Source organism: Gorilla gorilla, chromosome 16 (assembly GCF_029281585.2).
Source record: "Gorilla gorilla gorilla isolate KB3781 chromosome 16, NHGRI_mGorGor1-v2.1_pri, whole genome shotgun sequence".
In the NCBI taxonomy this organism is placed as follows: Eukaryota; Metazoa; Chordata; class Mammalia; order Primates; family Hominidae; genus Gorilla; species Gorilla gorilla.
The window spans coordinates 31236289-31257075 of record NC_073240.2 but is presented as its reverse complement, the minus strand read 5'-3'; the positions used below and the strand labels follow the sequence as shown (position 1 = coordinate 31257075).

The following is a 20787-nucleotide window of genomic DNA, read 5'->3' as shown; positions in this document are numbered from 1 at the left end:
ACACAAGACTAAATGAGAAAGACCAAGAAGAAAACTAATAGAAACATACATGTAAGGAAGAAACTTTTTTTTTTGAGATGGAGTCTCGCTCTGTCACCCAGGCTTGAGTGCAGTGGCACGATCTCAGCTCACTGCAACCTCTGCCTCCCAGGTTCAAGCGATTCTCCTGCCTCAGCCTCCCAAATAGCTGGGATTACAGGCATGTGCCACCATGCCTGGCTAATTTTTGTATTGGCCAGGCTGGTCTTGAACCCTTGACCTCAGGTCATCCATTTACCTCGGCCTCCCAAATTGCTGGGATTACAGGCGTGAGCTACCATGCCTGGCCGGTATTTTGCCACAATTTAAAATAAATAAAAATTTTTTTTCAGGTTTGTGCTCAGACTATATTCTAAACAGTCACATGGCGGCTTACTCTTCTCCAGGCCTTGCTGCTGGGTTTTACATGTTTATTGTCTTTGCCTTCTTGTCATGTGCTCATTAGACGGCAGCTTCCAGGTGCTCCTAAGGGGCCAGGAAAGAGAGTGAGAAGGCATGGAGGTTGCCAGGTCATCCCCCTTGGGGCCCCGCCCTCATCAACTCCCTCAACCGGGTCTCCTGCAACTATCAGTGGGCCATCTTGGCCACTGCTTCGCCCTGAGCTTCCTGCTGCTGCAGCTGGGCAGTGCCTCCTTCTCAGAGGCCAGCTGCTGATAGGTGGCCACGTACTGCTGCAGATGACCCAGGTGATGGTCTCGCTGCTGCTGCAGACTCAGCCTCTTGGCTCTTCAGCTCCACCTGCAGGATAGGCGTCAGGGTAGGTAGTGGCTGGCTTCCAGATTCTGGGCCCATAAACAGGGTAGTGAGGGCACTGCGGGGCTCTGTCGCCTGCCCAGGCCCCTGGCCCTGGCCCCTTCCTCCAGGCCTAAATGACTGCCTCCCTTGCCTAGAGGCCCATGCCTCCCTCCCCAGCCTCAAATCTCACACCCTTCTTCCCACCATTTAAACTGTAGGCCACAGACTGGTGGAAAAGCAGAGGGAGCCAACCACCATCTGCTAAGTTGTGGTGAGTTTGTTCTGTATGATCTCCAGGGTTTGCACGCACCTCTGCCTGCTCCCCCTCAAGAGCTCGGCCTTCTGCCCCAGCTTCCCCAGCCTCTCCTCCAGCTCCTGCAGCCTCACCTCCTGTTCCTGCATCTTCTCCTCCTGCTGCCGCAGCCTCACTTCCTGCTCCCGCATCTTCTCCTCCTGCCTCCGCATCTTCTCCTCCTGTTCCTGCATCTTCTCTTCCTGCTTATACATCTTCTCCTCCTGCTCCCGTATCTTCTCCTCCCGCTCCCGTATCTTCTCCTCCCGCTCCCGTATCTTCTCCTCCCGCTCCTGCATCTTCTCCTCCCGCTCCCGTATCTTCTCCTCCCGCTCCCGTATCTTCTCCTCCCGCTCCCGTATCTTCTCCTCCCGCTCCCGCATCTTCTCCTCCCGCTCCCGTATCTTCTCCTCCCGCTCCCGTATCTTCTCCTCCCGCTCCTGCATCTTCTCCTCCCGCTCCTGTATCTTCTCCTCCCGCTCCTGCATCTTCTCCTCCCGCTCCCGTATCTTCTCCTCCCGCTCCCGTATCTTCTCCTCCCGCTCCCGTATCTTCTCCTCCCGCTCCCGCATCTTCTCCTCCCGCTCCCGTATCTTCTCCTCCCGCTCCTGCATCTTCTCCTCCCGCTCCTGCATCTTCTCCTCCCGCTCCTGTATCTTCTCCTCCCGCTCCTGCATCTTCTCCTCCCGCTCCTGCATCTTCTCCTCCCGCTCCCGCATCTTCTCCTCCCGCTCCCGTATCTTCTCCTCCCGCTCCCGTATCTTCTCCTCCCGCTCCCGTATCTTCTCCTCCCGCTCCCGTATCTTCTCCTCCCGCTCCCGTATCTTCTCCTCCCGCTCCTGTATCTTCTCCTCCTGCCTCCACATCTCCTCCTGTTGCTGGTTCAGGCGGTTCCACAACTTGTTCTCTTCCACCTGGGCTTGGAGCTTTGCTGACACACTCTGCAGCTCCTTACCCACGTGGTCAGCCTCCACCTGCAGCTGCTGCTGGAATAGTGAAAGTGTTTTTTTGAACCTCAGAAGGAAGCAGAATCATGAGCTAGCCATATAAATGTAATCTATAGGCTGGGCGCGGTGGCTCACGCCTGTAATCCCAGCACTTTGGGAGGCCGAGGTGGGCGAATCACGAGGTCAGGAGATCGAGACCATCCTGGTTAACACAGTGAAACCCCGTCTCTACTAAAAATACAAAAAATTAGCCGGGTGTGGTGGGCACCTGTAGTCCCAGCTACTTGGGAGGCTGAGGCAGGAGAATGGCGTGAAGCCGGGGGGTGGAGCTTGCAGTGAGCCGAGATTGCGCCACTGCACTCTGGCCTGGGTGACAGAGTGAGACTCCTTCTCAAATAAATAAATAAATGTAATCTATAAAATAATGGTTTTCATCCATGATCCTTTAAAAAAATATTTTTAAGCCCTAACTCTTGAGATTCTGATTCCCCAGGCAGGGCCCCAATTTGTACATTTTTAGTACACTCTAGAGGATTCTATGGCGGGACCAGAACAAGGACCCAAATTTTCCAGCTCTTGGCTGGAGCCTCCCCATACCCTGCATGATCCCTAGACCATGGTCCCAGCTGGATGGGGCTCCCACAACCCCCGGGGCTGCAGCCGCTCACCTGTGGCAGCAGGAGCTTGGCCCTCTCCAGTTTCCTTTTTAGCTCCTTTACGTTGAGCTGGATCTCAGACTTTTCAGATTCTACAAGTTGAAGTTTTTCTTGTAGTTTGGCATTTTTCTCCTTCAGCTCCTCATCAGTTATGCTGTGGCCAGAGGCAGTAGAGAAAGGAATGAATGAAGAACATAAAAGACCGCTTTGGTGATTGACCCCCTACCCTCACCCCACAACCACAGAACCGTGGCGCTGGAAGGGACCCCAGGAATTAAAAGTCCCAGGTGGCAGGCCAGAGAGAAGACATGAGTTGCCTGAGGCTATCCCATGAGTCAGTGGCACAGCCGGCACTAGAGCTTCCGTGTGCACACATGAAAACATGTATGAGCCTCTCCCCATGCTCACCTGTACCCCTCACCTCCCAGAACACCACCCACGCTAAGGGCCCCAGACCTCCCATCCCACCTTCCCCCATCCTACGTGTTCCTGTACAGTTCCAGACTCAGGGCGTTCCTCTCCTTTGTTAACTCCTCAGTGTATTGCAAATACAGAAAGGTTAAGTCAGGATAGAGCAGGCAGAGCAGTAGCTGGACGACCAGGAACAACTGCTACAGTGACTACTCCACAGTAACACTTCCTCACTCTCCATCACACCTGACGTGTTCTCAAGGCATTTCCAAGCCCATGGTCTCATTTGTTTTTCTTTCTTTTTTTTTTGGCAGAGTTTCATTCTTGTTGCCCTCACTGGAGTGCAGTGGCACAATCTCAGCTCACCACAACCTACACCTCCTGGGTTCAAGCAATTCTCCTGCCTCAGCTTCCCGAGTAGTTGGGATTACAGGCATGTGCCACCACACCAGGCTAATTTTGTATTTTTAGTAGAGACGGGGTTTCTTCGTGTTGGTCAGTCTAGTCTTGAACTCCTGACTGCAGGTGATCCGCCCACCTCAGCCTCCCAAAGTGCTGGCATTACAGGCGTGAGCGAGAGCACCTGGCCCTCATTTGTTTTTCAAAGAACTCAGTGAAGGTGGAAGGGACAGGGAAAGAGATTGAATTTAGGGCTGGCTAACAGGGGCCCAGAGCGATCAGATAATATTGCTATTGTTATTACTGTTATCACTACCATTGTTGGAACCTTTATTGAGTGCTTCACCAGGCACTATGCTAACAATCCCATTTAATCCTCACAACCTCCATAGGAGATGGTTACCATTATTACCTCTATTGTGTAGATGAAAAACATGCGGTATTAAAGGTTAAGTGCTGCCTAAGATCACTTAGAGCTGGGATTTCAACACCCAGGTATATCTGATTCTCTAAGCCCATTCTTTCGCTGGAGGTAGGGGCACAGTTAAGAAGGAGGAAATTAATCCTTTGTTGAATTTTTGAAAGGATGATACGTTCGCATAGTCCAAAACTCAGAAAGTCCAGAAGGGAAATATCTCCCCCCAACATTGTGCCTCTATCCTGAGTTTTTTTATGAATCCTTACAAACGCGTTTTATGTATATTACCATAATACGTACACACACACACATATACACCTGCCCCCTCTCTCCACACAAATAATAACATACTCAAGATACTCTTCTGTACCTTTATGGTACAAGTACCCTAACCGCCACTTAGGACTTGGCCAAGGCCACAGCCAAGTATGGGCAGGGCGGGCACTTGGCCTCTGAGCTCTATGTCCAGTGCTCGCTCCCCACAGTGCTCCCCAACTCACCCACAACAGCCGACTCAGCCCCAGTCTGCCTCTAACAACCACACACAAAAGCAGCAAGAAATGGCCATGCTGCCTTCTGGGCAGGACACTCCATCCTACAGAAGGGAACTTTAGGCTCACTCCTCCATCTGCGAAGCTGGGCTCCCAAGGGACGGGGCCGTGTTTGGACTCACCCTATCCGCCTTCTTCTTCTGTGTAGCGACAGCAGAGAGAGCCTGCTCTAACTCTCCTGCAAACTTCCATGAATCATGCAGGTGGCTGATCAGAACCCTGGCCTCTCCTGGAATGAGAGACATTCAGATGTGGCCCAAAGGATTCCCCCTAAAGGCCTGTCAAAGTGCCAGGTTGCCGTATGTTTATTGCGGCACTATTCACAATAGCAAAGACTTGGAACCAACCCAAATGTCCAACGATGATAGACTGGATTAAGAAAATGTGGCACATATACACCATGGAATACTATGCAGCCATAAAAAATGATGAGTTCATGTCCTTTGTAGGGACATGGATGAAATTGGAAATCATCATTCTCAGTAAACTATCGCAAGAACAAAAAACCAAACACCGCATATTCTCACTCATAGGTGGGAATTGAACAATGAGAACACATGGACACAAGAAGGGGAACATCACACTCTGGGGACTGTGGTGGAGTTGGGGGAGGGGGGAGGGATAGCATTGGGAGATATACCTAATGCTAGATGACGAGTTAGTGGGTGCAGTGCACCAGCATGGCACATGTATACATATGTAACTAACCTGCACAATGTGCACATGTACCCTAAAACTTAAAGTATAATAAAAAAAAAAAAAAGAAAAAAAAGGAAAGCTGCCTATGCAACCGCTGTCCCCGCCCACTCTAGGAGAGGGGCGGGGCTGGCTTTCACTTTAAAAACTTTAAAACTTTATTACCTCAATTGAGGTATAAGTCCTATTAAAATGGAAATTTTATAGTGTGCTTGATGATTGATAAAGCAGACTATATTATCCAACATTCCAATAAGATAATCACAATGTTTTCTCTTTTTTGGAAAAACTTTCTCTTATTCTCCTACATTAGTGTTTAGTTTTTTTAAAAAAAAAGAAAAACAAGAAACATGTCTAATATCTTTAAAAATACAAAGCTTTGAGCCAGACGTGATGGCTCATGCCTGTAATCCCAGCACTTTGGGAGGCTGGGGCGGGTGGATCACCCGAATTCAGGAGTTCAAGACCAGCCTGGCCAACATGATGAAATCCTGTCTCTACTAAAAATACAAAAGTAGCTGGGCATGGTGGCAGGTGCCTGTAATCCCAGCTACTTGGGAGGCTGAGGCAGGAGAATCCCTTGAACCTGTGAGGCAGAGGTTGCAGTGAGCCAAAATCATGCCACTGCACTTCAGCCTGGGCTGCTACAGAACGTGACTCTGTCTCTAAATACACACACACACACACACACACACACACACACACACACACACGGCTTTCCATTTAATAAGCACTCAAAGTTCTTTACAAGGTTAAAGCAAATACAGGACCCTTCTAAAGTAAGGCTAAATGCTAAGTGATGGGGGAGAGAAAAAGAACATAAATAACTCCTACTCTCATGAGGTTAATCACTAAATCCGATTTTTCTAGGATCACCTGGCCTCTAAGCCCTGAAAATGAAACTGAATTTCTCACTCTATACTTGGCTATGACTTGCAATCATGAAAACCAAGAATTGTGTTATGTCACTGTGTATTGCTTGTTACCTGGGATCAAGGGTTGACTTTTTCATGATTTGCTCCATTACCTGTGTGCTTCTTCTCCCAGTCCAAACTACGTTTTTTTCTAGAGTTCTACAATTTACAGTTAGTATGTAAGGGTGGCTCTCAAACATATAGTCTCTGGACCAGGAGCACCTGGGAACTTCTTATAAATGTAAATTCTCAGGCCCCACCCTAGACATGAATGAATCAGAAACTCTGCAGTAGGGCCCAGCAATCCGTGCTGCAATAATCCCTCCAGGTGCTCAGGAACCTCTGCCATACAGCAGGTAGAAAAATGTGTTTCCTTCTGTAGGTCCAAAGCCAGGGATATTATATGTTCTGTCTCAATATGAAACAATGACATGCAATTAAAAGACATAAATCTCCTTCCTACTTCCACCCTCCAGCCAGTGTGTTTTATTTTTATGAGTTCAATAAGAAAACGTGTGGCAATCAGAGATTTCATCTAAAAAATATATCTACAGGTATCAGTTCTCATCCAGCCTGATCTCATCCAATATCATTTCTATCCTCTTACATCTAAAGTTTTAGAAAACGATTTTCACAATGTAAGACTCAGGCTCACTAGGAGTTCTATGATAAAAGACCAAGTAGATCTGAATATCCAAACTTACTAGAGAAGAAAAGTGGACTCATTGGCTATATTTTCAAATTGCATTCAACAGGAAATTAAAGTTTTGAATTTTTTTCACCTTCATCCTTCCAAGTTAATAGAATTAAACCAGAATACTCCATTCTTCCAAAGCCTGTAGCCGGGCAAACTTTTACTGTATTACTTCTTGCTTTTCAATGGATATAAAGCAGAGTCCTGGTAGGCACGTTTTGTATACCTGCAAAGATGCAAAACTAAACAGTTCCCTCTGTTCAATATTAAAACAAAAGTCCTGTAAACCTCAGATGGTGAGTGTAATACTTCAGCACTAGCACGAAAGCCTCAAATATAAAAAGATACCAAGAACCTTGCTAGCAAACCAAAGTAAGCTCTTGGCCGGGAGCAGTAGTTCACGCCCATACTCCCAGCATATTGGCAAGCTAAGGTGGGGTAAGTCAGGAGTTAAAGACCAGCCTGGGCAGCATAGCGAATTCATATCTCTACAAAGAAAATTTAAAAATTAGCTGGGCTTGGCGGCACACACCTGTAGTCCTAGAGCTACTTGGGAGGCTGAGGTGGGAAAATCACTTGAGCCCAGAAGTTTGAGGCTGCAGTAGCTATGATCATGCCACTGCACTCCAGTTGGGGTGACAGAGTGAGATCTAATTATTACATTCTGTCCTGCTCCTGTTTCCACTAAAATCACTAAGTTAAAATGTGTTCATTCAGCAGGATAAAAATTAAGTGAAATTTGACTTTGGTGCTTTGCTAGCAAAAAAATAAATAAAGTGAAATGACAAATTACTTACTGGGAGAAGATCTTTGTAACCTCAATGACAGATTAAAGGTTTGTATCCTTAGCCTATAAAGAAATCTTTAAAATTACTCAGAAAAAAAAATGATTTCCAGCAGAAAATGGGCAATGGAGAAACCAGCACTTCCCACAAGAATAAAAATGGCCAATGAGCAAATGAAAAAGATGCAAAAGCACTAGAAATCAAAGAAAGGTAATGAAAACAATGAGATTTTCTGCTTAAAGACCAGCGAAGATGACAAATGGAAGGGGGAACCTGGAGCTCTGTCCCTGTTGGTGGGAGCATAAACTCAACCAATTTTCCTATAGGATGATTTGAACATTTCTTTTAAAAATCCTAAAACTGTTTTATATTATTTTCTTCTAGAAATTCTACTTCTATGAATTCAGTGCAAAAATCCTCACTCGAGTCCATTAAAATATATGTAGAAGGAAATCCACCTCTGGGGTGGCAATGATTCACTTAACATACATCCAGCTATTGAAAGTGATGATGCCAGGATATATTTCTGCCATAGAAACATGCTTAAAATATAGTAAGTGACAAAAGACCATGTATTGTGATTCTACTTTTTAAAATGTTTACAGCATAAAAAGTGTGAAAAGCAACAAACCGGAATGTTTTGAGTGGCAAAATTAAAGATTTTTCTTTACATTTTGTCATCCAAATTATTACAAAAACAATGTGATTTCCTTTATAATCATGGAAAAGTGTTATTTTCATTTATTTATATTTACATTTCTTTTCTTTTTCTTCTTTTTTCTCCTGTATGTATCCCACATAGGCTACAGAGCTTAAATCCCTGCCTCTTGAGAGAAATCAGCCCATTTTCAGGACATGCAGTACACAAAGCTGCCCCATCTTCCCTTTATTTTTATTTTTATCTTATTTATTTATTTATTTATTTTGAGATGGAGTCTTGCTCTGTTTCCCAGGCTGGAGTGCAGTAGCGCATCTCAGCTCACTGCAACCTCCATATCCCGAGATCAAGCGATTCCCCTGCCTCAGCCTCCCGAGTACCTGGGACTATAGGCATGCACCACCATGCCCAGCTAATTTTTGTATTTTTAGTAGAGAGGAAGTTTTACCATCTTGGACAGGCTGGTCTCGAACTCCTGACCTCAAGTGATCCGTCTGCCTTGGCCTCCCAAAGTGCTGGGATTACAGGCATGAGCCACTGTGCCTGGCCTGTCATATTATTTCTAAACATTTGAGTGACATTTCAATTAAGTGAAATTTAATTCTTACTGAGCTGATCTCTTATCCTCTGTTTAATGATACCTTCCAGTTGAAAGGTGTTTCCTCTGTAATCACAGGTGCTAAAGGAAATACAACATGTATTCATTAGGTGGATGTCCACTAAACCACGGATTCACGCACTGCAGTCCTTAGACCCTCAGCATCAGCAACACGTGGGAACTTGTTAGACATGCAAATTCCTGGGCCAGCCCCACACCTCCTGAATCAGAAAGTGGGGAAGAAGGACAACTATCTGTGCTTTAATAAGCCTTGAAATGCTCCCTGAAGTTTAAAAACTACAGAACTAGAATACATATGGTAGTAAGTGCTCATACTTTATCCAAGGTACCTAGGGACTCTTCCCCTCTTTTCCATTCTGTTTTCCATTGAAATAAAATGAGAGCTCCTTTTGACTTAATGGGTATAAGAAAGAAGGCAATGAGATAACCAGGGTTTCAAGTTAGAGTTCAAAATTTAATCAGTGGACAGTGACAGGATGCAAGCCTTCTAAACAGATTGCTGCAAGGAAGCTGATTATAATCTATACAGTAGGTATCATTAGTGTATTGATGTTAAATTTTTGGGGTGGGATTAATGGTATTGTGATTATATAGGAGAACGTCCTGGTTCCTAGAAGATATCTGCGAAAGTACTTAACAGTGAAATGCCATGATACTGGTAACTTACTTTGAAATGATTCAGGGGGAAAAAGGGCACATATACAATCTTCCATATGCGGAGGAGAGAAAACAAGTATGACAAAACCTTAATTGGTGAATCCAGTTGAATAGCATACCGATGTTCACTGTATTATTTTATCAACTTTTCTGTGTTTGCAAGTTTTCAAAATAAAAAGTTGAGGGAAAGAAACATCACCCCAAATCTTTCTATGAAATGGGACCATAGAAAAAGCAGAGAAGTGAACACTTGCAGAAAAGAGCACCGCACCCATCCGGACAGCATGGTCAAAGTGCAGGCTCTCCTCCAGGAGGCTCTTCTCTGGTCTCTTCTGTGCTGTCACTTCCCCCACACGCAGCCAAGGCTTTTTCCTAACAACTCTTTTTCTAAAGGTGTAATTTTTGTCATTCATCTAAGAAAGAGAAAAAAAGAATTAGTATACATTTAGAAAATAAAATTACACTTACATTTGTGAAAAAGCAAAAAATACTTTGAAAAGTGGGGAAGCAAGAAATGTACTGTTCTACAATTCTGTTCTGTTCTTAACATCTTTTTATTCTGCCAATGACTTCCTATTCCTGCTGTGTATGGTAGGGCGAGCTGCAAATGATTTCTTTTCCTCATTGATTTAAAATGTCATGTTTATAATGTACTAAACTCCCCCAGAAGCATTTGGGTTTATTTCTGGGCTCTATTCTCAAGTGATCTATCTGTTCACAAGCCACTATGAATTTTGATTCTTGGAGCATCCTAAAGTTAAGTAATTGTTGTTTTTGTTTTTGAGATGCAGTCTCTCACTCTGCCGCCCAGCTGGACTGCAGTGGCGTGATCTAGGCTCACTGCAAGCTCCACCTCCCGGGTTCATGGCATTCTCCTGCCTCACCCTCCCGAGTAGCTGGGACTACAGGCACCTGCCACCACGCCTGGCTAATTTTTTGTATTTTTAGTAGAGATGGGGTTTCACCGTGTTAGCCAGGATGGTCTCGATCTCCTGACCTCATGATCTGCCTGCCTCGGCCTCCCAAAGTGCTGGGATTACAGGCGTGAGCCACCATGTCCGCCTAAGTAATTCTTTGATTCGAATATTAGCCCCTTTTGACTCTAAACTGAAATTCTTATTATCTCTAACTTCTAAAAGACAACAATTATGACTTCAGTGTATAACATACCAGCTTTTTCAGCTATCTTACAGAATTCTCTTATTTTCCTAATATCAATTCAGTTTATCCATTCAGTTTTGTCTCCAGACACTAATGTTTTCATTTTAGTATCCCTAATCTTTTTTTTTTTTTTTTTTTTGAGACAGAGTCTCACTCTGTTGCCCAGGCTGGAGTACAGCTGCACGATCTCAGCTCATTGCAACCTCCGCCTCCCAGGCTCAAGCAGTCTCTCACCTCAGACTCCCAAGTAGCTGGGACCACAGGCACATGTAACACACCCAGATAATTTTGTATTTTTTTACAGAGATGAGGTCTCACTATGTTGCCCAGGCTCGTCTCAAACTCCTAAGCTCAAGTGCTGGGAGCACCTGAGCTCCCAAAGTGCTGGGATTACAGGTGTGAACCACTGCTCCCAGCAGTTTTCCTAATCTCTTTTTTTTTTTTTTTTGAGACGGAGTCTCGCTCTGTCACCCAGCCTGGAGTGCAGTGGCGCGATCTCCGCTCACTGCAAGCTCCGCCTCCCGGGTTCACGCCATTCTCCTGCCTCAGCCTCCCGAGTAGCTGGGACTACAGGCGCCCGCCACCACGCCCGGCTAATTTTTTTTTTGTATTTTTAGTAGAGACGGGGTTTCACCATGGTAGCCAGGATGGTCTTGATCTCCTGACCTCGTGATCCGCCCGCCTCGGCCTCCCAAAGTGCTGGGATTACAGGCGTGAGCCACCGCGCCCGGCCAGTTTTCCTAATCTCTTATCTTTACCTTTTGTAGTTGCGCTGGCTTATGTGGTTATTAACTGTTAATGTTAATTAACTGCAGTAACTGTAATACTGGACATTTTGTCTTATTCCTGATCTTAAAGGGATGTTTGTAGAATTTCACCCATCATGCATGATGGCAGCTTTTGGATAGATATATTTATAATCCACTAGGAGTAAAAAAAAAATAGAAATAAATATTGAATTTTATCAAAGGTCTTTCTAATATATATGGAGGGAACCGTGTATTTTCTCCTTAACATCTTGCAACCAGGAATCATACCAGATCTTCTAGTAGTGATTCAAGGGAATGAGCTTCATGTGATTGTGTGGCATAATTTTCCCACTGTGCTATGTTTGCATCACTAGTCATGAATGAGAGAGTGTGTGTGTTTTAATGCTACATTTGTCAGGTACCTTTGTCAGGTTTGGGTTTTCATGTTCTAACAGTTTCAAAAGAAAAAAGTTTGAAAGTTCTACTTTATATGTGGAAATTGCAATAAATTATTTGTGATTTACTGAAAACTTCACTTGAAGGTCTGGTATAATTTCATAGCAAAACCAAACCTTTCTTTCTTTTTTGTGGGGGGAGGGTGGGAGGAGTAGGATGGGAGGACACTAACTCATTGATACTTTATGTTTTTTTTTTTTTCTCCTTTAGAATTTATCTTCCAGGGACAATCTGACAATGATGAATTTAACTTAGATTCACAGATTTTAAAAATAATTCTTTTGATATTCTTGGTATCGTTTATTTGCTTATTCTCCAGCTCTGTTGCCCAGGCTGGAGTGCCATAGTCCAGTCATAGCTCACTGCAGCCTTGAACTCCTGGACTCAAGCGATCATGCCCAATCAGCCTGTCGAGTGGCAGAGACTATAGGCTCACGCTACCACACCCAGCTATTTTTTTACATTTTTAGTGGAGACGGGGTTTCACTATGTTGCCGAGACTGGTCTCGAACTCCTGGGCTCAAGCAATCCTCCCTCCTCAGCCTCCCAAAGTGCTGGAATTACAAGTGTGAGCTGCTGTGCCTGGCACGATTCTCGTTTTTATTATAATAAAATTTGAAGATTGGATAAATAATATAGCCCAATTATTGGAGCCAGACTACATCTACTAAAATTAAATGAAATTTCACTTGTCTGAAATCATGACATACTTTGGAAGATATCTTTATCATGGTATTAATTAAAATTATGGCTATTTGGCACTCACCAAAATCCGTGGAGCACCTTAAAGACGTAGGCGGCATCCTCCAGAGCAGTCAAAACAGTTACAAGAAGAGGCTCTCGGGATAGCTTTGTCAGGAGAGACATGCTATACATATAAAGTCATAAGGGAGACAGAAAAGAAACAACCATTTTACACACAGGCCCCAAGTTGAAAGCTATAGGCTGGGTAATGCAGGCACTGATTTTTGCAAATCACATGCTTTCCATATGGCATCTCTATATACTGTGCTTTTGCTTTACAGAGTAGCAGCAAGATTTTCGGTTTTCTGTTTGTTTGTTTGTTTGTTTGTTTGAAGACAGGATCTTGCTCCACCGCCCAGGCTGGAGAGAGTGATGTGATCAGAGCTCACTGCAGCATCGACCTCCTGGGCTCAAGTGATCCTCCCGCCTCAGCCACCTGAGTAGCTGGACTACAGGCATACACCACCGTGTCCCACTAATTTTTGTATTTTTTGTAGAGACAAGGTCTCACTATGTTGCCCAAGCTGGTCTTGAACTCCTGAGCTCAAGCAATCCTCCTGCTTCAGACTACCAAAATGCTAGGATTACAGGCGTAAGCCACCACACCTGGCCAACATATTTGTTTTCAAAGGATGGTTAATAGTTACCACAAGAAAAATAGGGAAGGTTGGGGCACGGTGGCTCACACCTGTATCCTCAGCACTTTGGGAGGCCAAAGCAGGAGGATCACCTGAGGTCAGGAGTTTGAGACCAGCCTGGCCAACACGTTGAAACCCCGTGTCTTCTAAAAATACAAAAATTAGCCAGGCATGGTGGAATGCACCTCTAATCTCAGCTACTCAAGAGGCTGAGGGAGAATCACTTGAACCCAGGAGGCGGAGGCTGCAGTGAGCTGAGATTGCACCATTGCACTCCAGCCTGGGTGGCAGAGCAAGACTCCATCTCAAAAAAAAAAAAAAAAAAAAAGGAAAGAAAAATAGGGAAGATTTGTTAGTAGTCTGTGAGTTCCACAATCATGTCAAGCATATTAAAAATTCCTTAAATTCCTAACTATCTTTTCCTGTCTTTTTTTCAAAAGAGGATTTAACTTCATCAGAATTTTTCTTTACATTTAAAACACCTGCATCTTCAGTTGCCTCATCATCCGGCAAAGTGAAGGTCATTCTTCTCAAGCTTTCTTTACATTGTTTACTGTCTTCACTTTCTTCCAGGTCATCATCTTCATCCCTACACTACCAAAACTCTTATAAAAAGAAATATACTGCTTTCCATTAGAAAAACAAAAGGAAACATATTTTCCCTTAATAAAGTTCTTCTTTTATATGCCTAATGCCACCAAATACTCAGAACTTCCAAAATCTTTCAGGTATTAAGGAAGAGAAGGTATCATTTAAATGAAATGCTATGTAAGAAACGAACAAAAAGTGTCCAATATAGAGAAAATAAATTATTCATCAATCTATAATACAAACCTCCTATCTCAGAACAATAACAGGATATTTTGGGCACAAAACCAAATCAAAGTTCCTGGTAAGAAAGGTTTGATTGCTACTGCCAGTAGTATTTTTCTTCATTAAATGATCTGTAAAGTCCCTTTAAATCCAGACTTTCCTCTGGCTATCTTGAGAATATCTGACAGGAGAGAATCTAACTTCTTAAAACAAACATGTGTGAAAACCACAAGTACCAACACATGATTGGACAATTCCAGCTCACAATGTAAAGGATGGTTCAAAATACTCACATTTCAGAAATGCTTAGTTCTGCTGCTGCTTCTTCAGCAATTTCATCAGCTTGTTTGAACCAGATCATCATCATCATCACTTGCTATGTCTTCATCACTTTCAACTGGATCAAAAAAATCTTTGTACTTCACATTTCTGGAACTTTTATCTGACTGAAATAAAAAGATTTTTAAAACTATTAACTAGGAATAGAAAAATACATCATTAACACATGCATATATATTTGTGTGTATACTGTATGTCTACGTTACTTTCTAACTTAATAACACCAGAAACCAAAAATAGTTATTAGGTGAAATTGGCAACTAAAAACATTACCATAAAGCTATTATAAGAACAACTGGAACAGAAACTGAATGGAAGTACAGATTCATTTATAACTGATAAGATAGAGCACAATATTTCTTAGCTCCAAATCTTCTAACTACAATTACATCTCTCCTAGAAAAACAAAACAAAAGCTAATTTGAGGAGGAGGAAAGTGCTCTCTCCTCGCTCAAAACTTTACCTGAAGTTTTTTACTTCCAAACAGTGCCCCTTGATCTTCATCAGAATCAATATCTTCAAAAAATCAGTATCTGCCACCTCATCATCATTATCTTTTCGTTCCTCTTCTTTTTCTCTGTTTTCAAAATAGGGCTCCATTTCAGAGTTGGAAGAATTTCTCGTCTACTATGGACTTTTCTCTCGGTTTTCCATGTCCTTTGCTTTGCACCTTGCTCTGCTGTTCCAATTTGTTGATATCAAAGTCAAGGTCAGAATCCTCATCACTGAGAACTGGGCTTTTCCTCAGATTGAATTTGCTTGAGTCTTTTGTTTTGTTTTGTTTTTTGAGAGGGAGTCTTGCTCTGTCACCCAGGCTGGAGTGCAGTGGCGTGATCTCGGCTCACTGCAAGCTCCGCCTCCCAGGTTCATGCCATTCTCCTGCCTCAGCCTCCCAATTAGCTGGGACTACAGGTGCCCACCACCACACCTGGCTAAATTTTTTTTTGTATTTTTAGTAGAGATGGGGTTTCACCATGTTACCCAGGATGGTCTCTATCTCCTGACCTCGTGATCTGCCCACCTCGGCCTCCCAAAGTGCTGGGATTACAGGTGTGAGCCACCGCGCCTGGCCCTGAATTTGCTTGAGTTTTTAGCTCTCTCACCCATTTCAGGATTGTCACCACCCATATCTGACACGTCCTCCTCCTCCTCTAAATCTTCTAGGTCCTCCTGGCCATCAGCCTCTGTTTCTGAACCATCCTCTTCATGCTCCTGTTCTTCACTCTCTGGGAGAAGACTGATATCTTCATCTTTCTTTCACTAACCGCATTCTGGAAGCACTGTAAAATTGCTTCATTTTGCAATGCCAGTTGTTGCAAAGTCTGCTCATCATCAAAACTTTCTATCACAAGTTTTTGTAAAGAGCTGCCATGGATTCTACCATTCTCTACTGTTTTATTAAAGTCATACAGCACTTTTATTAAAGAAGTGAACTTTGATGCCAATCCATCTTGAAACCTATTGGGAGGAATTAAATGAGATTTAGAATTATAGATAATAATTTCACAGCCCTCTTAATTAAAAGAAAAATAAAACCCTCAACTCTTCTGTAAAATCAAATTTGAATAAAGTGTAAGTATAGATTCTGGCCCCAACAATATATAAGCTGATGAGCCACAATGATATATAAAACCTGTCAACCAAGTATTTGTGAATCAGCTGTATAGATTGTTGGCAGGAAAAGCATTACAAATCTATTTGCTTGGAGATATATAGTGAATTAGCCTCAAATTATCTACTCTGCTACATTATATACCACTCCATTCATTCATTCCCTTATTCACTCAACGATCAACATTTGCTTTGGCTACAGTGGTCAAGGAAAACCTCTCCTAGATGTGACATCTGAGATGAAACTTACAGACAAGTATAGTCTTATAAAGATTGGGAAACATGTATTCCAGGCGGAAGGAACAGCAAGAACAAATTCTCTAAGATGCAATTGAGCTTGGTAAGCCTGAGGAATAAAAAAGTGAGCATGGCTATAGCGTGAAGGAGGCAGAAGGTGAAGTTGGAGAGACTGATGGGAGCCAAATTCTGCAGGGCTCAAGGGTAAGAGTTTGCCATTTTAAGTGTAATAAAACGTGAGAAGATTTTAAGCAGAAGGATGAAATGATGATTTACATGAAGAAGAAGAAAGGGAGGCAGGAGGAGGAGGAAAGTAGAGTGATTAGAAGGTTGATGCAGCATTCCAGGCGAAGGATGATGGTGATTTAAGCTGGAGTTAGAGTAGTGAATATGCTGAGTACAGTTTGGAGGTAGAACTGACAGGATTGCTAAGGAATTAGATACAGAATAGAGAAAAGTGAAGACATCAAAATAGCAGCCTAGTTTTATGTGTGAGCAACTGGAGAGACAGAACTGCCATTTACTGCGATAGGCAAGGCTTGAGTGGTGGAGCAGGGGGAAAGGACTTCAGCGGATGGCAGAGTGTAGGTGGGTAGAAACAACATTCTACTGTATTTTGGACACAGTGAATTTGTGATGCTGAGAGGACCAAAATTTAAAAAATTGTTAAAACCGTACGGTGCGGATATCCCAGTTGTGCGCTACTGAATTCCAACTAAGCTCAGTCTGTAGTTGCTGTGAGCAAGGAACTCAAGGGAGAGGTTGGAGTTTGAAACATAAATGAGTCATAATTTTATAGATCATATTTGAAGTTCTTCAACAAAATACACATAAAACGTTTGTGTTGGGAAGAGACATGAAAGTTCTAATTCTCAAGAAGCTTAGTGGGGTGGACAGACAAGTGACAAGCTTGTGCTTTCAATAAAGCATGATGGCAGATAAACACTGAGTGCTTTAGGAGCACAGGCGGAAGGAGAAACCAACACAGTTGTGTGTAGGGGGATGGGGGCCGTAATAAGCCTCAAGGTGAGCTTATAGGCGTTAATAACTGAGGTTAGGTTGATTTCAATAACATTCAACTGAGAGATCCATACTGTAAAAGTTTTAACAATTTTTAAAATTTTGATAGCCTAGGTCCCCTGAAATGTGGGGAAAAGTGATTTACATTTCCCCTTACCTTCCCCCAGCTCCACAATTTGCCAGGGGTCTGCAACCAGTGTCCACGTGCGACCGCACTCGCACCCGAGCCCGGGATCTGTGCACTTACGTGAGGATGCACTCGGGCCAGCCAGTGGCTTTGCCCACCTCCCTCAGACACCGCTCTAGGGTCCGTCAGCGCCAGGCCCATGGGCCATGGCTGTCTACGACTCCCGACACAAGCTACAAGGCAAGAGAGCTGCTGGGAAACCGCACCGCAAGGATGCGAGCTCAGAGCGGAAAGTTCCGCGGCTCACAGGTTCGGGACTCACCCCCAGCCAGAGCCAATGGCAGCGCCAGCGCTTTCGCGTGTGCAGTGGGGCGGGAAACAAAAATTGCCGCTGGTCAACCCAAGCGCCTTTGAACTGTGTCCAAACTTCCTTTTGTACTTTTCAGGGGCCCACAAGGGATGGCGCCTCCTGGCTTTAATTTCTGCTTTAGGTAAAGTGGGTGTGTTGTATGCAGTAGGCAATCAGCGGCCTTCACCACGTCCCCTGCGGGGTCGCCCCGCCCTCCACCGCGCATCTGGCTTGGTCAGCGGCTAGTGAGGACACAGCGGAGATGGCGCAGGTGCTTAAGTGCTGCAAACGCCTTAAGTGAATACCGGGCGCCAGCGAAGTCGCTGTGGGTCGCGCATGTGGGAACGGAAGCCAGGGAGAGAAGGGGGCCTCAATGTGGCCAAAGCACCTTGATGATGCGCTCTGTCCCCCGGGGCGCGTTCCGCGGCCACTGCTGGCACCTAGGCACAGGGTACCTTCCAGAATCGCCTCAGCTTAGCGCGGGGATAGCCTGTGCATGAGTCCCACTGCCACCCGGGTGCTGTGCACCCTGGGCCTGCACCTTCCAGTATGTGGGTGGGAGAGGCAAGGGATCTTGCCCAGCGGGTCCGACAGGGCAGGGACTGAAGTAAGTGGAAGCCAGTAGGTAAGTGTTATTTTACCGCATACCCATGAAGAGGCTGGGGAGAAACCAGAAAGGAGAGCAAGTCTTGTTAAAAAATAAAAATAAAAATAAAAATAAAAATCCAGCTGAACTGCAAGCATGACCAGCATTCTGTTGGGACCACTCAAAGGTCAGTGTTGTAAGGAATACAGAAAGAGTTACTTTCCTTTTTTTTTTTTCTCTTTCTCCTTTTATGAGAGGCAAGTGTTTCCCTTAATCTGAGATTAAGTGCCAAGTGGTAAAGCCCCAGAATTACTCCGGGACATTCGTGATAAATCCTTCTAGCACCAGAGCCCACGTTCTTAACCATGAGGCATACTCACTTCTTAGGTGATACACAAACTCGGAAGGTGAAAACATAAATTTAAAAATGAATATTCGGGAAAAGGTATTTTTATATCTGTATTTTTAGAACTGCACACTTTAATGATTGATGGCTTGTTTGGGAGGAGTATGACTTCCAACAGGCCATATACTTACTGCAAGAACTGAATACAGATAAAGATGCATTTTTGTTTTGTAACTTACACATCTTGGCATAAAGTAAAGGAAAAATGAAAATAGTATATTCCAAAGACTGGTTTTGATTTGTCCTATTAAAATACTTGAAACTTCATGGCTCCATTGTTTTTGTGTGTGTGGTTGAATATATGTAAAGTAAAATTTAGCATTTTAACATTTGTAAGTGTATAGTTCAGTGGCTTTGACTACACTTACTTTGTTGTGCAACAGTCACCACCAGCCCTCTCCTCAACCCTGTCATCTCACCAAAACTGAAACTCTGTACCCATTACACAACACCTGCCCATTCTCCTCTGACCCAGCTCTTGGCAACCACTGTTCTACCTTCTCTGTGAATCTGACTACTCTAGGTACCTTGTATAATGTGGAATCACATATTGTTTTTCTTTTCTGTGTTTGGCTTCTTTCACTTAGCATAATGCCCTCAAGGTTCATCCATATTGTAGCATGTGTCAGAATTTACTTTTTTTTTTTTTTTTTTTGAGAAGGAGTTTCTCTGTTGTTGCCCACTGTGGAGTGCAACGGCATGATCCCGGCTCACTACAACATCTGCCTCCTCAGTTCAAGTGATTCTCCTGCCTCAGCCTCCTGAGTAGCTGGGATTACAGGCATGTGCCACCACGCCCGGCTAATTTTGTATTTTTAGTAGAGACAGGGTTTCTCCATGTTGGTCAGGCTGGTCTCGAGCTCCCGACCTCAGATGATCTGTCTGCCTTGGCTCCCCAGGGTGCTAGGATAACAGGCGTGAGCCACCGTGCCTGGCCTACACTCCTTTTTTATTAAGACTTCTGTTCTTAAGTATCTTATGCACTTATCCATACATAGTTATACACTGCAGTTTATTCATGCAAAGCAACCTTTATTGGAATAGTCACAAATTATACATTACAGTATTCAAAATAACGCAATTCTGCTGCACCATTCTGAAATGGGAGGCAGAGAGACCTAAAACTAAAGAGTTGTGAATTTCTACCAATTGGGGGCCAACCTGAAATAAAAATATCTTTAAAAAGTTAGCTTGATTGTTGGTAATCACTTCATAATTTATACCTATATTAAAGCATCACATTGTACACCTTAGAGATACATAATTTCTATGAGTCCTCATGCCTCCAGCTGGGAAAAAAGTTAAAGGAGAAAAAATAGTAAGAGTTCAATTCACAACAAACTTTTCAGGAACACATTTTTATTAAATATAAAGCTCTGTCTCATTTTAACCCCTTTTTTCAGGGTTCTCCACCCAGTTTGCTTAGTCTACACAGTTTCACCTTTGGATTTTTATTGTTACATCATCTCTTCTTTTTTTCTTTTCTTTTTTTTTTTTTGAGGTAAAATTTACATAACAAAATTAACCCTTTAAAAATGTACAATTTGGCCAAGTGCGGTGGCTCACGCCTGTAATCCCAGCACTTTGGGAGGCTGAGGCGGGCGGATCACGAGGTCAGGAGATCGAGACCATCTCTGGCTAACACGGTGAAGCCCCATCTCTACTAAAAATAAAAAAAATTAGCCAGGCGTGGTGGCGGGCGTCTGTAGTCCCAGCTACTCGGGAGGCTGAGGCAGAAGAATGGTGCGAACCCAGGAGGCGGAGCTTGCAGTGAGCTCAGATCGTGCCACTGCACTCCAGCCTAGGCGCCAGAACAAGACTCCGTCCCCCAGCCCCCGCCTCAAAAAAAGGACAATTTAATAGCAATGATAACATTCACAGGTTCATGGACCATCACCTTTATCTATTTCAAAACATTTTCATTGGCCGAGTGCGGTGGCTCACTCTTGTAGTTCCAGCACATTGGGAGGCAAAGGCGGGAGGAACACTTGGAGACCAGGAGTTCAAGACAAGACCAGCCTGGGCAACATGGCAAAACCCCATCTCCAAAAAAATACAAAAATTAGCCAGGCGTGGTGGC

At 43.9% G+C, this 20787-nt stretch overlaps 1 protein-coding gene and 1 pseudogene across 1 annotated transcript; both read right to left on the bottom strand.

The window, feature by feature from the left end:
- Window positions 1-1035: 1035 nt before the first annotated feature.
- LOC115933515 (golgin subfamily A member 6-like protein 26) lies at window positions 1036-12568 on the bottom strand. The gene is made up of 6 exons (XM_063698732.1): window positions 12548-12568; window positions 9743-9884; window positions 4571-4677; window positions 3153-3259; window positions 2682-2823; window positions 1036-2049 (listed from the first exon to the last, which is right to left on the bottom strand). Exons 1-6 carry the CDS (start codon window positions 12566-12568, stop codon window positions 1036-1038), a joined length of 1533 nt encoding a protein of 510 aa, XP_063554802.1.
- A 24-nt stretch (window positions 12569-12592) lies between these two features.
- LOC101135024 (U3 small nucleolar ribonucleoprotein protein MPP10-like) lies at window positions 12593-17567 on the bottom strand (annotated as a pseudogene).
- Between the last annotated feature and the right edge of the window lie 3220 nt (window positions 17568-20787).

What these genes read in the sequence shown, in the direction of transcription:
- LOC115933515 (XM_063698732.1), bottom strand. Translation starts at nt 12,568, where the DNA reads ATGATAAAGATATCTTCCAAA. An exon ending in TGACCATGCTGTCCGGATGG is followed by an intron (nt 4,678 to 9,742) that starts GTGCGGTGCTCT and finishes CTCTCATTCCAG; the next exon opens with GAGAGGCCAGGGTTCTGATC. An exon ending in CCAAGCTCCTGCTGCCACAG is followed by an intron (nt 2,050 to 2,681) that starts GTGAGCGGCTGC and finishes CTATTCCAGCAG; the next exon opens with CAGCTGCAGGTGGAGGCTGA.